Source organism: Tyto alba, unplaced genomic scaffold, assembly GCF_018691265.1.
Source record: "Tyto alba isolate M040663 unplaced genomic scaffold, T.alba_DEE_v4.0 Super-Scaffold_22, whole genome shotgun sequence".
Classification (NCBI taxonomy): Eukaryota; Metazoa; Chordata; class Aves; order Strigiformes; family Tytonidae; genus Tyto; species Tyto alba.
Genome location: NW_024881296.1, coordinates 31,351,581 through 31,367,392, shown reverse-complemented (window position 1 = coordinate 31,367,392; position 15,812 = coordinate 31,351,581). Strand labels below are relative to the sequence as shown.

Here is a 15,812-nt window from a genome sequence, read left to right as displayed (position 1 = left end):
CTTTTCACTAAACTCCAAATTATTTCAAGGTATCTTTTTAAAGTGAAAATTGTAAAGCACAGATAAGTATTGCTGGCATGAGGATTAATACTTCACTAAAGTCAGAATCATCATTTCACCTCAATGACATGCCACACCACAACAGGCAGTAGGTGTTAACACTCCAACATAACAGAGCTTCAATTCACCAAGACCAGGTATGGGAAGAAGGGTTCTAGGCTAGCACATTAGATAGCTCCTTGCAAAACGTCAAGATGGTAGTGTCAGCCAGGGATCAGTGCAATGTTTTTGGGTGAAGTTGGATATAGGCACTGAGATTGTTACTTTATTAGTCAACTTCATGATTTACAGCTATGCTACTGCTTTTATTTCTTTAATAATAATTTAAAGTTAATACCATTCTTGTTATCATCAGTTTTTAATTGACAGAGTATGTGTGTAATGTGCATTAAAAATAAAAATTAAATTTCCTAAATTAAATTAATAACACAGATAATGTTTAGAGTAATTCCTGAATTATGCCCCTACAATGGTGAAATATATCTATGATTATGTATAATTACATACATTATTTGAGGTTTGAAGGTACCTCTGAAGGTCATCTAGTCTAGCATCCCTGATGACAACAGATTGGTCAAGGCCTTGTCTAGTCAGATTTTGAATATTTCAAAGGGTGGTGACTCCACAGTCTATCTAGGCAATCACCTCTGTTGTTTGATCACCCTCAACTGATATACTCTCACATTCATGTTTCAATGAATTTCAATGAAACGTATTTCAATTTGTGCTCATTTCTTCTCATTCTATCACTGGGCACCACTGAGAAAAGCCTGGTTCCATCATCTTTACTCATTACTCAGCCAGGTGTTTGTACACAGTGCTAAAACCCCCTTGAGCCTCCTCCTTTCCAGGCTGAACAGTTCCACCTCTGTCAGTCTCTCCTCCTATGTAGATGCTTAAAGCCTTTGATCAGTGTGTTGCAGTCCTTTGCTGGACTTTCTTCAGTATGTCCAAGTCTCTCTTGCACTGGGCAGCTGAGAACTGGACCCAGCACTCCAGATCCTGAGCAGAGGGGAAGGACCATCTCCCTCAACCTACTGCCAACTTTCTCCCTACTGCAGGCCAGGAACCTGTTGATCTTCTTTGCTGCAAGGGCCCATTACTGGTCCATGGACAACTTGTCCATTAGGACACACATGCCACCCCCTCCGGTTCATTCTCTGCAAAGCTGCTTTCCAGCCAATCAGTCCCACTGTACTGGTACATGGGGTTGGTTCCTCCCCAGGTGTAGGACTTTGTATTTCTCTTTGTGGAACTTCACAAGAGTCCTATCTGCCCATTTCTCCAGCCTGTCTAGGTCCCTCTGACATATCAGCCACTCTTCCCTAGTTTTATCATCATCTACAAACTTACTGAGGACACACTTCATGCCACCATCCAGGTCATCAATTGCCTTGGTATCAAAGCCTTTAGTATAGCACTAGTGACCAGCCTCCAGCCGGACTTTGGGCTGCTCATCACAACCTTCTGAACCCAGCCGTTGAGCCAGTTTCAGGTCCACCTCACTGTCCACTTACCTAGCCCAGATATCACCTGTTTGTTTAGAACAATCATGGGAAAGAGTTAAAAGCCTTGCTGAAGCTGAGATTATATCCACAGTGCCAGTCACCACATTGTAAAAGGTATGGTTTCCACTTTGTAAATCCATGCTGACTACTCCCAAACACCTTCTTGTCCTGTGGAAGTCTGGAAAGGATTATTTGCACCATAACCTTCCCAAGGATTCAGGTGAGGCTGATCAGCCTGACATTTCCCACATCTTCCTTCTTGAAAACAGGAATGACATTTGCTTTCCCACCCCCCAAATCCCAGGAACCTCCCCCATTCGCTCATAAGTACATTCCATAACGTCCTATGGGACTTGTATCTCTAGTTTAAGTGTTCCCTAACCTGACCCTTCCTTTTCCCATTAATTTCCAAACTGCATCTTCAGGCTTTTGCCATTAACTGTTTACTAATAAGATGATCAAGCTGGAAAAGTAGTTTTTCCTGACTAAAACAATTTATGGACTACGAATAGTGCAGCAGTCAATTTCTAGTTTTTTCCTAAAAAAAAAAAAAAAAAAAAGGCATAACTAGCCACTTCAAGATTATCTATTAGGATTCTAGTGAATCTAAGGCATATAGTATCTGAAGTCAAATACCAAGTCCTCTTACATTAGTTACACCACTGTTACAAATTATTTGTATAGTATTTTATCTACTAATTGACCACAGAAGGTTTAGTATTTAGTTACTGCTGAGAATTCTATCAGCACTGATCTGTGTGCTGACACTGAAGCTACTGCACTGTGGTTTTATCTCCTTTAAGACAACAGCTGGGAAAGGGCATAAGAGAGACATGCAGTAAGAATGAGCAATGACAAAATTTAACAGCTAACGTTGCTGGGTCATATTATGTTTTCTTTCACACTCCTTTCAAGTTATGTGAATTCATATTGATGCAGTTTTACAAGAAACAAGGCATGTGATTGTAACTCAAACAGAAGAGACCCCAAGAACTAGTGTATTAGCTCAGATTTTGTTACTGATTTATCAAAGGTTTACAATAGTAATTAGAAGGAGAGAGGGGTTCTACCAAAAGCTGTCTGTAAAATAACAGTAATGAAAACAAGGTATTTTTCAGTTTTACTTCCTTATTAGCAAGTATATATATTTAAAGAAGTGTCTCTAATATAAATAAAATAAAGTTGGTCTACAGTGCATAGTAAAAACTGGAAGAGGCATCAGGAATCTCTCAACCATGGAAATTTCTCCAAACTAAAACCTGATTTATTAGGAAATCAACCAAGGGACATGGGGCTTTGCACTTTGTGCTTAGACTGGAGTTTTTGTTTATTTGCTTTAAAAATCTTGTATGATTTCTGTTACTTTCTAAAGTAAAAATAAACCAACATTTACCCAAACAATATTAAAGGAAGACTGAAGAAAAGATCAGTATCAGGAAATGTATCTTTTACGACCTACTACTACAGAGAGCACAAACTGAAAATTTCAGTTACCAGTTGAAGGAGCTTTCTAAGACTTACTATTTTGGTACAGTAGTAGAGCATAAAAAGCCCTACATGTATTTAAGAGCACGAATTAACTTACAGTCAGCACTGCTGATGTCTGATAAATGATTCAAATGATCACATGGTGTCTATTCCACTTTGTCCCCCTCCTTAATTTTTGCTTCTGTTCTTACAGCAAACTCTTATTTATTACAAATGATCAGAAAACATATTTCTTGCCAACCAACTTAACTGAATCATGATAGACTTAACATAGTGCAGAATAGAATTTTTCAGTTGTAAATGAAAAATGTTATCTTTTTTACTCTGTGGTAAACCACAACTTCAAGTCTCATTTTTTAAGGTAAAAAGCTCAGGAAGATACAATTCATATAGCTTTCAATTAATACAGAGATACCATTCAGATTTAAACATCCCTGTTTACATGAAAAATCAAGAAAGAACTCCAAAAGTAACCACCTATGTCAATTTTTGGTTTATATATAATTTCTATATATATTTCACCATATATATGTAACTGTATATATATATAAATACTTTCCAAGAACTTTTAGCTGACAAAATTCCTGCAACTTGAGACCATAAGTATACACATCCCTATGCAATGTGTTCTGGAGAGCAATTATTCTGTAGCATATTTTCCATGTTCATGCTTTGTTTATTCAGATAAAAATATTTCTTCTGTAAACACAGCATAAAAAAAAAATAAGTAGACTTAACTAACATTAGCAAATGCTTGACTATTGCTTTTTACAGTTGACTTAGTTTATAGTGAAATAGTCTTAACATTTGACAGTTTTAGGGAAAGAACCCTGTAAGGCTAAAATATACACTGAAATTGTCCAGTTTTAACATCAAGAATAGGAATTATTTAACAAATGGAAGCTTCAGAAAGCTTGTATTGCTGACAGTTACAAAATACAAACTTTAAAAATTCCTACAAATTTGCAGCAAAACATTTCCAAGGAGTATTTCATGTTGTTAAACAAGTAAGAATTTCTTAGCTGTCTTATTAGAGAACAGGTTTGAAGCAAGCCGTATTAATGCATGAAATAAGACTTAAGTTGTGAAGAAATTTCTGAAAGTCTTAAAAACAGGTGGCTTTTTTTAGTCTTCTCTAACTATTAATTTTGCAGGATCTCAAAGGACAAGGAAGCAGTATCTATCCAGTATTATATTGCAGCACACAAGAGGACTTGTACGCAATAAGCAATTAAACTACTAGGAAGACTAATGAAATCCACAATCAAACAGTGTAGGGTCTGATTGGTGGACACTGGAAAATGAAACAGCACAATAGAAGACAAAAGGCTTTGAGCTGAAGCCTACACTACCACAGGACTTGCAATATGTACTACAAAAAAAAACCTGAACAATTTATATTAGATAAAAGTGGGAATGTTTTCAAGGAATCAGCTGGACCTAGGAAATGACACAACATTGCCACTGTTTTGTCCTTAGGTCAATCTGAAAGATTTATCTACGAGTCTGGTTTTAGAAAAGGTACAAATTTTAATCACTCTTCAGAACTCAAATACTCAGTCTGGGCACCACAGCTAATCAGTTAGTTACATCATGCAAAAATGTAACTATGTTCACAAGTGTAGTCCAGAACAACTATTTTTCACCCATTCCAAACAAATAGATACTCTAGTGCAAAGCATAGGGCAGAAAAGTAAAGGAGGAGTCGACTTCAGTGAGGAAACCTATCACCTTCTATAACAAATATTAATTATCCATGTAACTACCAATGCATTGTGGTTCTAATACTGAATTAAAAGTCTACTTGCTGTGGGTATCATATTAGGTACCATTTTGCAAAACATACCAAATCATACCATGTTGTTTGGTCACACCTTTAGCCTACCAAACTCATAAATGAAAATTATTATACTCTCAACTAGCAGCTTATATTGCCACAGAAACTTCTCATCACCTGACAGACATCTCATGTGACTAGAACAAACAGCAATGAGACAAACTGCAAGGAGAAATGACTATGACAGAAAGCAACAAGTGAAGCATCAAAGCCAGACTTTACCAGATATTTAATTCACTGAATTCCTCTTTTTCCCAGAAGTTTACAAATAATCGAACTGAAGAACAGCTTAGAGCTCCTGTCCTACAAAATCAACTGCTAAAGAGGAGAGGGTTTCTTAGGACTGAGATACAGCTGTACAAGGGAACCAAGCATCATTAGCAGAATCTGCCTTCAGTGCTACTAGCTGGAAGAGCTTTTGAAAATATTACCTACACAACCTTTGAGACACAAAGCTAGTCTTCAGGTAACATGAACATGGTTTTCAGGTGTTTGCAAAGTTTACTGGGAACTACAAATAAAACTAAGTAAATTTTAATGTGTCTTACAACTGATTGGCTGGAAGTACCATTTCCCAACATAAACTGTCCTACAAGAAACACTCTTTTTTCCATGGGGGCACCATATCCCATTATTAAATAAATGAGCTTATTTCTGGGGTATCCAGCATGAAATAAGGAGTTTCTAGTTAAAATAACTCCCAACCCTTTAGAAAGTGTGCCTGAAGAAACCATGCTGTTTGTAATAGTGTTGCATCTTCAACTGGCAAAAGTGGTGACAGTTGAACTTCCTATTAGAGAACAGCCTCTCACATCTTTGTACTGAAGTGACTGGCATCTTTTGGAAGACAGTACTAGCCTGAAGTAATCTGCTGATAAGATCACCTTACTACCTTACTCATGTAAGAATTCTCCTAATATGTCAAACTAAAGGTTATTTCACTGAAATAAGATTTGGAATACAACTGTTTTCATCCTTTTTTGTAATTACTGGTTTCATAAGTTCATATTGACCTAAAATATTAAACAACTACTATCTGACTTGGAACTTGGACACTATGGTCAGACTGAAAGCGTGTGTGTGTGTGTGTGTATTTAAAGGATTATAAAGACATAAAAACCAAGAGGTTATTTCCTATTTAGCTCACAATCCCTATTTCTGTTAGTGATCTTAAACATGATTTAACAGACAGGATATACACAGTATCTAACCCAGGGATTTACAGTTGTAAACAAGCAATCCGTGCAGTCATGAAAATTTGGAACTAGAACATAACTTTAAATACAAATATGTGTTTTTATACCTGTAACAGAATTTTTATTCGAAGCCAACTTTTTTTACGCTTTAGATCTCCAGCTGAGATAACTTAAAAGAAAAAATAAAAACTAGTGAACTCAAGACAACTGTATTAGTTTGTGTCACTACCTTCAGGAAAAGCTTCATTTTTTGCAAAAAAATCAAGTTTAAGCTGTCAAACAATCACAATTGAAAGTATTTGTATATTGCATTTCACCTTATTTGCTAGTGTACCTCAGAGTGCATTTTTAAGGATAAACTAATAAGGTCTTGAAGATGGAGTTTTAAAATGAAATGTTAACTAGCCCCTAATGATAGCAATGTGAATGCAACGTTGTAATGAGCTCACTAGATATACAAAAATGTATTCGTTGAACTCTCAGTGCAATGAAAGCAAATTTTCTTTTTCTCTATAGAAAGCGAGCTCTTTATATTTAGACTTGATGCCTTACCTCTAGGTCACAGCTGTATTCTGTGCCATCCAGAAGCATTACTTTACACTGCACAGTCTTAATTTTCTTAGGAGACTTTTGAGGAATGTTTTCTGCTTTAATTTCAGCTGTCTGCACTTCCTTTGTCTCCCTTTTTTCTTTTTCTTGTTTTTCTTCCATTTCCTTTGCTGCTTTCTCTACTTCCGTTTCTTTACCATCTTCCTTGGCAGGCTATATAAAATACAGTTAAACAATGACAAACTCAGGACAGTGGATATTTTTAAGTTGTCCATTTGTTTTATAAGCTACTAATAAATAAGACATTAAGCTTTCATTAAAGTTGTGCACATACTGGAAGTACAATTACCAGTGTAAGCGTTAAGGTCTTCCTCTGGGACCAGATTGTTTTTGCTCTTAAACCACAGAAGGTGCCTTTTTTTTTTTTTTTTTGTTTCCTTGAAACAAGGTAATTTTTTTTATGTTTTATTGGCTTTCTTTCCTAACAGAAACAAATTTAATAAGGAACTCTGGGAATTAGACCAAACTGAAAAATGGTGTTTATGAAAGTCAAGTTATACAGAATCACAGAATAACTGACTTTGGAAGGGACCTCTTGAGATCATCTAGTCCAATGCCTATAGGGTCCATCTTGGGCCACCTAGTGCAGTTTGACCAGAACTGTATCCTATTGGGTTCTGAATATCTTCACTGATGGAGACCCCACAATCTCTCTGGACAACCTGTTCCAGTGTTTGACCCACCATCACAGTAAAAACAAACAAACAAAAAAAGTTTTTTGTGATTTGAGATAAGTTTCATGTTTTTAATTTGTGCCCATTGCCTTTTGTTGTTTAATTGTATATCACTGAGAAGAGCTTGGCTCCTTTTCATTCCCTTCCTTAGGTATTTATACACCTTAGTAAGATTCTCCTTGACCCTTCTCTTCTCCAGGTTAAGTGTTACCAGCTCTCTCAGCCTTTCCTCATGGAAGATTCTCTATGCCCTTAATTATCTTCGTCACCCTAGAATGCGAGGTTTGAGTGTTAAGAACTGACATGCAACTTTACAGAAAGCAAGACTAGAGCATTGCAGCATCATGGTTCCAAGCATTTGTCTTGGAACTCAGCACCAACCTCCCAGAATGAATCAATAAGGACAGTGACCATAAGCAAGGTTTCTAGGTAAAAGATAACAAAAATTGAGATTATAAGGACTCAGAGATAATCTGTTATTTGTTGCGGTTAAGTCACTATTCATGAGATCCAATAGCTTCAGAGACAAAGCTGGCGTAAGAAGCTTCTCCTCTTATCCCTGCTCATTTCTACCACACAGATACAGTTCAATGTTCCTTTGAACTATGCTAAAGTGCGAGGTTACACTAAAATTAGACATCTAGAATGATGGGATTAAAAAATGGTCTGCCACAGAGCAGGAACCTTTAGAATCAGCTATGCTACTCATATCAACCCAACTGCACAAAGGGACATAAAGTAGCCGTCATTTTTTTCCTCAGTATGATCCTAACAAAGATTTACATGAATTACATAAATCATAAATCAGGTCTCCTTAAAATTACTCCAAAGCATCTATTAGTCTTCCTACTCATACCTACCTGTGTTTCAGCACTACTAACAGAGTGCTTTTCTTCTTTGTCATCTGCTTTAGCATTACTCTGATTTTCAGCTGCGTCTTGTTCTGAGCTCTTTTTTGGCTGGGCCGCCCCCTCTGATGTCTGGCATTCACTTTCTTCAACCACTTGTTCTTTCCCTATGGTCCTTTTCTTGCTCTCATCTTTGGGCTCTGCCAAGGTGTATGATTTTTGTTTCTTAAGCCATGGGGGAAGGAAACGAGAAATACCCTTGCTTTCAGCTGAAGCTTTTTCCTTCTTCTGACTACTCGGACTACTTTGGCTAGTTGGTGCAGGGACAGAGGAAGAATCTTGAGCTTCTTCAGAGGATGTTTCCCTGGACTTTTGATTTTCTGGAATCTCTGATGCTTCTTCGGGCTTGTCCTTGGCTTTGTCTGGTCCCAGCTGCTCAGAATCTTTCTTTACTTCAGTCTCTGAGCCAACTTCAGTTGTCATTGTCACAACTTACACTAAAAGAAGCAACAATAAAAACAGTTTTGTTATGTAGCATCACTACTTTTACTGACTCTTACATTATTTGCAATGATTTGTAGTAATAATCTACAGAAGTTTCTAAATTAAACTTATAAGGGTTAAAGAAAAACTTCTTTTCAAATTATCAGCTCACAAGTAAAATCAGTAAGCTAAAACTTACTGCTCTGCAGATAAAGATTTTCAAAAACACTACTCTAGAGAGATAGATCTACCAACAGTTTTCCTCTCCTTGATAAATTTCAAGTGTGCTCACTGAAATACATCTGTTTTAAGATACTCCTGATGTTATTGTCCAAAATTATTTCATGAGTAACTTCAGTTCTCTTTCTACTGGGCTCCTTGGTTGACCCAAAAGCTCAAATTTCAGAATAGCATCTGCCTTCCCTTGTTAAACCAGTAAATACAACTCCCTTACTATTCAGTGACACATCAATATAACAAAAGTTGTATACAGAAAGCCTTTTAAAATCCAGAAAGAGTACATGCTTCTAGCTGTTCCTTTTTACATTAAGAAAAGCCATTCTTGCCTTAAAAGAGATTCAGTTAAAATATTTATACTCTTAGACCTTATAGAACTCTTCCATCCTCCTTATCATTCATACCTTTTCAGTAACCAGTAGGCTTACAGTTGACAGTATCAGAAAATACTGATTTTAGATGGGAGGTCACTGCTTTAGTATTTAAGTTTTAGTTTATAGTCAAATTTGTTGCATAAAAAAAAAAAAAGGAAAAATAAGGATGCTAAGCTAATAGATGCCTAAATATACAAGAGATAACCCTTTCTAGTGAAAGAAATGGACAGTATTGAGCCAAAGGAAACAAACTTGACAGTTATCTCACTATGAAACTTAAACATCGGAGCCTTGAACTATCTACAGGCAAATTCAAAATTCATATTAAGCAAGCATCTTGAGACCAAAAGTAACTACATGTTATGGGTGTTTCTTTGTTAGTTACTTCACTATCTAAAACAAAACACTCACCAATGGGGAAATTAAAGGAAAAGTTAGTATCTTTACTGCTATACTAGAGACTTCTAAATACATTTCAAGCTTAAATATTACAGTTATGTAGCTATTTCTTTCACTTTTTATAAAACCCTTCAATCTTTAATATTATTAATAAAGACTATTGTGATAAAGTATTAATACTTAAGTATTATTTATCTCAGAGGTAATATGCCTCTGAAAGGCAAGTTTCCATTTGACTAGCTGTTGACATTAAAGAATTTGCTATTTAAAGCCACATACTAGTATGCTAGCTTTAAAGCTGCTGCTAGTCAAATTACATTTTGTTATAACCTTTGTATCTTACACAGAACTGCTGCTGTTCTTTCCTAGTGGTAGATATCACTCAATAATAATAACGTAAAAGTTTATTATCAAAATAAACAATATATAGAAAACCAAAAGCAACTTTCCCTGGGAGAAAAATCCAAACTTCTGCCGATCAAACAACAGCGATTCACTCTGCTTAAAGTAAAAGAAGAGGTTTCATTATTAACAGAGATGGTGATTTTTTCTCATGGATCTCTACGAATGAACCGATTTCTTCTCAAAACATAGCAAAAAAAAAAATTAAGAGAACTTGATAAACAAATCTTCAAAGAAGCTACAGGAAAATGAAAATAGTTGTTTCCCACATGCTTTATTTTTCAAAATGTGTAGAAATGCATGAAATATATGTACACACTAATAAAAATTCATTATCTACCACTCTCAAAATTAAGCTCATTTTGCTTATACAGTCAAACAGGAGGCATCTCCAGAAAATTCCTTAGAACCAAGCAAAATAAATCACCCTGTAAACATGTCAATAAAAGTGACTGAGGATACCAAGTTACACATCTTAACTGATTAAATTTAGACAGGATAGCAGTGGGTGGTACAAACTTGCTCAGTGTGAAGCAAGAAAGGTTCAGCATCTCCAAGTCCAGGTTTTCGTAATTGAAGTTACAGTTAAAAGGAGAATTTGACTTTGTACTGCAGTAGCAAGGGAAACTTGTTTACAGCCCCCATCTGAATAGCTCTGTCCACATTCATTTAATGCCTTCATTTGATGCCCACAGCAGGTGATTTCTTTCATGAGCTCAATTTCCTACAAGCTTGTAACTTTGGTGGTTTCTAGGGAAGAAAATGAGGAATAGAGGAAAAACCTATGAAATAAAACACACCTCTTGGCTAAGCCTGCAGTATCTTCATACTTTCAGTAGTCTCTGAATGAGCTGTTAAGAGATTGATGAATTTAATGAACAAGGGCACTGACCAGGAGTGTAAGGCATAGTCCTCCCAAAATATCTACCTTCTCTACCACATGAGCTTGATATATTTCTTTTTTCTAGAGTTTCATTTCGGCACAAGAATTAGGTATCACTTGAGAAACAAAATCCGGTCTACCTGACCTTCCCTGCACTCCCATCCCTTTTTACTCACTATTTCAATGTCCTGTCAGATCCTCCAGTTTTGTAGTTCACAGGCAAAGCAGAGATAGCAGGGGACAAAACATCGGAGTTCTGCTACCAGAGTCTACTGCTGCATGTTGTAAAGTCTCTGATTTTACCTTCACTACAATCAAGCAAAACAAGTAACCAGGTTATCTGGAAATGGCTTTTTCCTGAAGCCTTGCTGCACTGACAGGGGAGTCCTTGCAAGATCCTACCCAGCCCTGCGTCTTAACAGCCAACAATGTGTCAGAAGGAAAACGGAAATAAGAAGCAGACAGCATTTGTCTCAGAAATGAGATTGGGAAGAAATAAACCAAATTAGGTTGAAAGTTTACAGTTCTAAACTTTAACAACAACTTTTCTTCCCTTCCTGCCCCCAAGTAAACTCTCATTTGTTTTTACTACATAACATAAGCACACTAAGTATTTTTGCCTCTCATTTTAAGCTCTGTAATGGATGCAGCAGGATAGGGTTCTCTATCTCACCTCTTCCATACTGCATGGTAAGATTAAATCCATATTCCATTTTGAAATGAGGAAAGAGAATCAGAGTAAGAATCTTGCAGCAAGAGTGGACAACAGAGAAGGAACCTTATGGAGATGCTGAAATTGAAGGATTACCAAGGTCTGAGAAAAGAAAAAAAAAAAAACAAACCCCAAAACTGGTGGATTTTGCAATCAGCACTAAACCCATGCATATTAAACTAATAGCGATAACATCTGTATCCTTTGTAATCCTCCTGAAAACTTGCCTCATGCAGACCAAATGTCTACTCAAACTGCAAGGACCAAGGCAGGGGTGGGAGGGCAAAAAGTACTGGAAACAACCTCACAATTTTTGAAGAGGACTTAAATTCGTTAAAACAGGTCCCACTTTTATGGGGAACAGATATCCTGTCCTAATCATAACTCTACCAACTTCTCCAAGCAAGGGTGTTGTCCAGGAAGCAACTGAAGACAACAGCTATTCTCTCCCTTCTCCATTCATCCCTTCCTCTCCCCTTTTTATTCCACTGAGGAGAAACTAATGCTGGCCAGAGTTCACACCTGGAAGTAGGGCAGAACACTATATTCCTTTTTAACCACTCTCATTCCTCTCAAATATACAGATTTGTCAGTTGATACCTTTCTTCCAGTTCCTACCATAAATTCTTGAAATGTAGTTGTCTGACCAGGATTCCTTCCACCATAGATAAACCAGAAACAGAAGGCATATTAAGTATAACATGAAGTTTATTTTGAAAAAAAAAAAAAAAAAAAAAAACGAGTGGCTCAAATATCACAGACAGCATTGAACTAAAACCATAGAAAACTTTTCACTGCATTTGATAATCTGCATCTTAACTCACTGTTTCCATTATGGTATTTCTTATTCATCAGCACAGATAGACAAATACAAATCCTTTTTTCATACATTTCCGGATCTGGTTTTACTCATTTTCTGAGTATATACAAGTAGGAAAAGGCAATCCTAATTTGTTTTTACTTTTCAGTTTGTCACTGAGATTCACAGCAAACTGCAGAAATCAGAATCACTTCAACAGTTATAGCTCCATCAGTCTACTAGGAATTGCAGAGAAACAGTCATGTTGTAGAAGGAAAAAAAAAAAAAGGCATCCTACTTTTATGGAAATAAATTACAACCCAGTGCACTAAAAGCCAACATGGGTGTCTGTGCAAGTTGTCCAGTTTTCTGGATCACCATATTATTAATAATTCCTTTAAAAAAAAAAAAATCAGTGTCTTCATAGAAATTAACTAATTGCACACTTTCATTTCCAAATATTAAAGCTCACATGGGGTACACGTAAAAGAACAAAAAGAGAGCAAAGAAAATTTCTAATATCTGAAAAATATACATGAAAACCTGAAAGAAGGTCATGTGTATTTCAACTGCTTTTTGGAAGTTTTTTTATTTGAAGTGTTTTATTTCTTGTCATATTACTGATTTGAAGCACAGCAGAAGGCTGCATATCAGAGTTGATTAGGACAAGTCATATACGAACAATATGCTTGCTGGTTTCCACACAAAATCTGTTGACATAAAAGCCATAAGGAAGTAAAATCATACCTGGAACAGTCATTTAAATTTTACAGAATGTAAAAGGGTCTGGATTAACTAGTAGGTTATTAATACCTGAGAAACTTTCTACTATATCCAGATCTTTCCAAAAAACGTAAATAGATTATTTTCTGTAAAATACAGTAATTTATACTCCAAATCGGGCTGAATGTACTAACTACAAAACTTTCTTTTACATTTCTGTGAAATTTTAAAACTTGGATTTTATCATCAGTATGTAAACAAGAAAACTCACGGTGTCACACGGTTCTGTGCAGCACACCACTGTGCAGCACCATGTTGCCGAAAGTGCCAATGTAACCTGCACACATTCTATTAGCAGACAAAGCGAAAAGTAAATCCAATTTCACCTTTCAGTTATTGTTTAGATGGATAACTACAATTATAAAGGCGCAAAGCTCTCTGAGTGCAAAGGAATGATTTACAACTAAAGAATACATTTTTCAACTTTGAGATCCTGAAGGAAGCAAAAACATCCCTAAAATTGGCTTAGTTGTATCTGCAGTCAAACATCAACTCAAAAGTGCCCCAGTTCTCCCATAGGAAATTGCATCATCTCTGTATTTATACATACAAAGGACTGTATATATGTACAAAGATATACTTTGACTATTGAATCTAATAATTTGTATTAAGTTCATTTTTAAGCACATTCCTGAAAAAATAGGTGAGACAAGTAAAAAAAAAATCAACAGTTTAGCAGACTACTAAACATGTTTAAAAAAGTTACAACAGAAAACCCACAGGAAAACATATTTCCTATGTACGAAATCTAATCATCTATTTTCTAATGATAAACATGATCTCTAGCAATTGAACCTAAGTATTTACATACTGAATGTGACAAGAAGGACTGTTTCAGTATGCTCCTTCCCTGATGATCATTGTGCACAAAACTCAAAGTTAACTGCATAGGCTGAAGCGACAGACTGCAGACTCTGCTTTTTTGCGAGTCTCAGCAGTAGCCACAGGGCAGAAACCTGTCAGAGTCCATTGGTTTCCCATGCTGTGACAAGACCACCCGAGCTGCAGCCTGAACTGATCTCATGCTGTCATGGCTCTTTGTAAGCTTAGAAGGTAACACATTGATAAACAGACTACCAAAACCAATCCTCTGCCACCTATAGGCAAAAGCAACCTCAAATTATTTCTTGCAAAGAAGCTTCACGGTTCACGGAGTATTCTTATGCAATAATCCAGGTGATGGGACAACTAAAGCTGTATTATGATTCAGACTTTCGCCACTGTAACAGTATCTCCTGCTAAAAATATTTATCCCAAACATAAGACAACTAAAATCACCCTTTGTCATTATGATTCTGCTCCTGCTGACTCCTAAACTGGAATCTTATTTGCAAGTAGGTAAACAGGTGAGAAAACTGTCACTGTCAGTCTGTACATCGGTCAGCAGATGGTGCCATAATAGTTCTAAAAAATCAACACATTTTAAAGGTCAACTTCTAAACAGCAACAATATTCCAGGTTCAAGTGTAATTCCCAAATTATGACAGTTGAATGCTTTCATAGAATTATTAATATAACATTTTAATATAATTGCAGAGCCAGTGAATTACTAACTCCATGACAATGTTACATGTGTACATGTATATGAGTGTGTCTATAAGAATATGCTCACATATTCACATAGCATCTAAGCTTATCTCCAAGAGCAGAAATGGCACAAAACAGTATCTTCACAAAGGATCCTCTGTCTATCAAATCTAGTTTCCAGAGAACTCCACACACATCATGGCGGCTAGCAGCCCCAGAGTTAATGGCAACTGTATACATAAGCATCCTTTTACCTAGATAATGAAGTCACGATTCAAAGTAACAGGTATTTTGTTAGCCTTCACGTTTACATTCATGACATACAGCTGAATATTTGCAAGCATACAGTATTTCCCTCCCAAATACAGAAGCCTACCTGCATTACTAGGAAAACATTTTTGTCCTTATATAAATATTGAAATATCATCAAGCCTCTAGAACTAATTTTTGTAGTGTTAGAAAATTATTGCAGATGTGCCATCATTCCTTGCAATACACAGGACTCACCAGAAGAACACTGACAAGTCCCTACACAGGATGGTGTAAACTTTAAAAATACTTCTGAATAATGATTTAAGACAAGTACTAGAGTAATTCTGAAGATCACTGTGAAGACAAAAAAAAAAATGAGGCTATAAACAGCAAATTAAATAAGAGGGAGCTATTTCTGTCTAAAATTGCAAAGTCTAAAATCTGCAGTCTAGATAGTTTTATTGTGAAAATACTATATTATGCTGTCAAATTTCTGTAAAGCAACTCTAGGGAAGTTACCTCAACTCTTTGTAAAGTCAAAATAGAATACAGAAACATTACTATTTCTCAATCTTTTTTGTCCTAAAGCAGCACAACAACACTTATCTACTCACTCTCTCACTCTAGTGCTCCCAACTTTTCATGAAACACCTGCTGATGGCCATCTGGTGAATAACGTGGTTACTGCAATCCATATACAACTTAAAAGGATTCATTCTAAAGGATAATTCAGTTGAAAGG

At 36.2% G+C, this 15,812-nt stretch overlaps 1 protein-coding gene across 26 annotated transcripts in view; it reads right to left on the bottom strand.

The window, feature by feature from the left end:
* The window catches only part of EPB41L2 (erythrocyte membrane protein band 4.1 like 2), a 128,418-nt gene that overhangs the window by 72,089 nt on the left and 40,517 nt on the right, over positions 1-15,812 (bottom strand). For all 26 annotated transcript variants that reach the window (XM_042795704.1, XM_032983126.2, XM_032983141.2 and 23 more), the window contains 2 exons: positions 8,233-8,717; positions 6,642-6,851 (listed from right to left, as the gene is read on the bottom strand). In XM_042795704.1, the coding sequence (XP_042651638.1) occupies positions 6,642-6,851; positions 8,233-8,703 (681 nt within the window). In that variant the 5' untranslated portion in view covers positions 8,704-8,717. The remainder of the gene's footprint in view (positions 1-6,641; positions 6,852-8,232; positions 8,718-15,812) is intronic.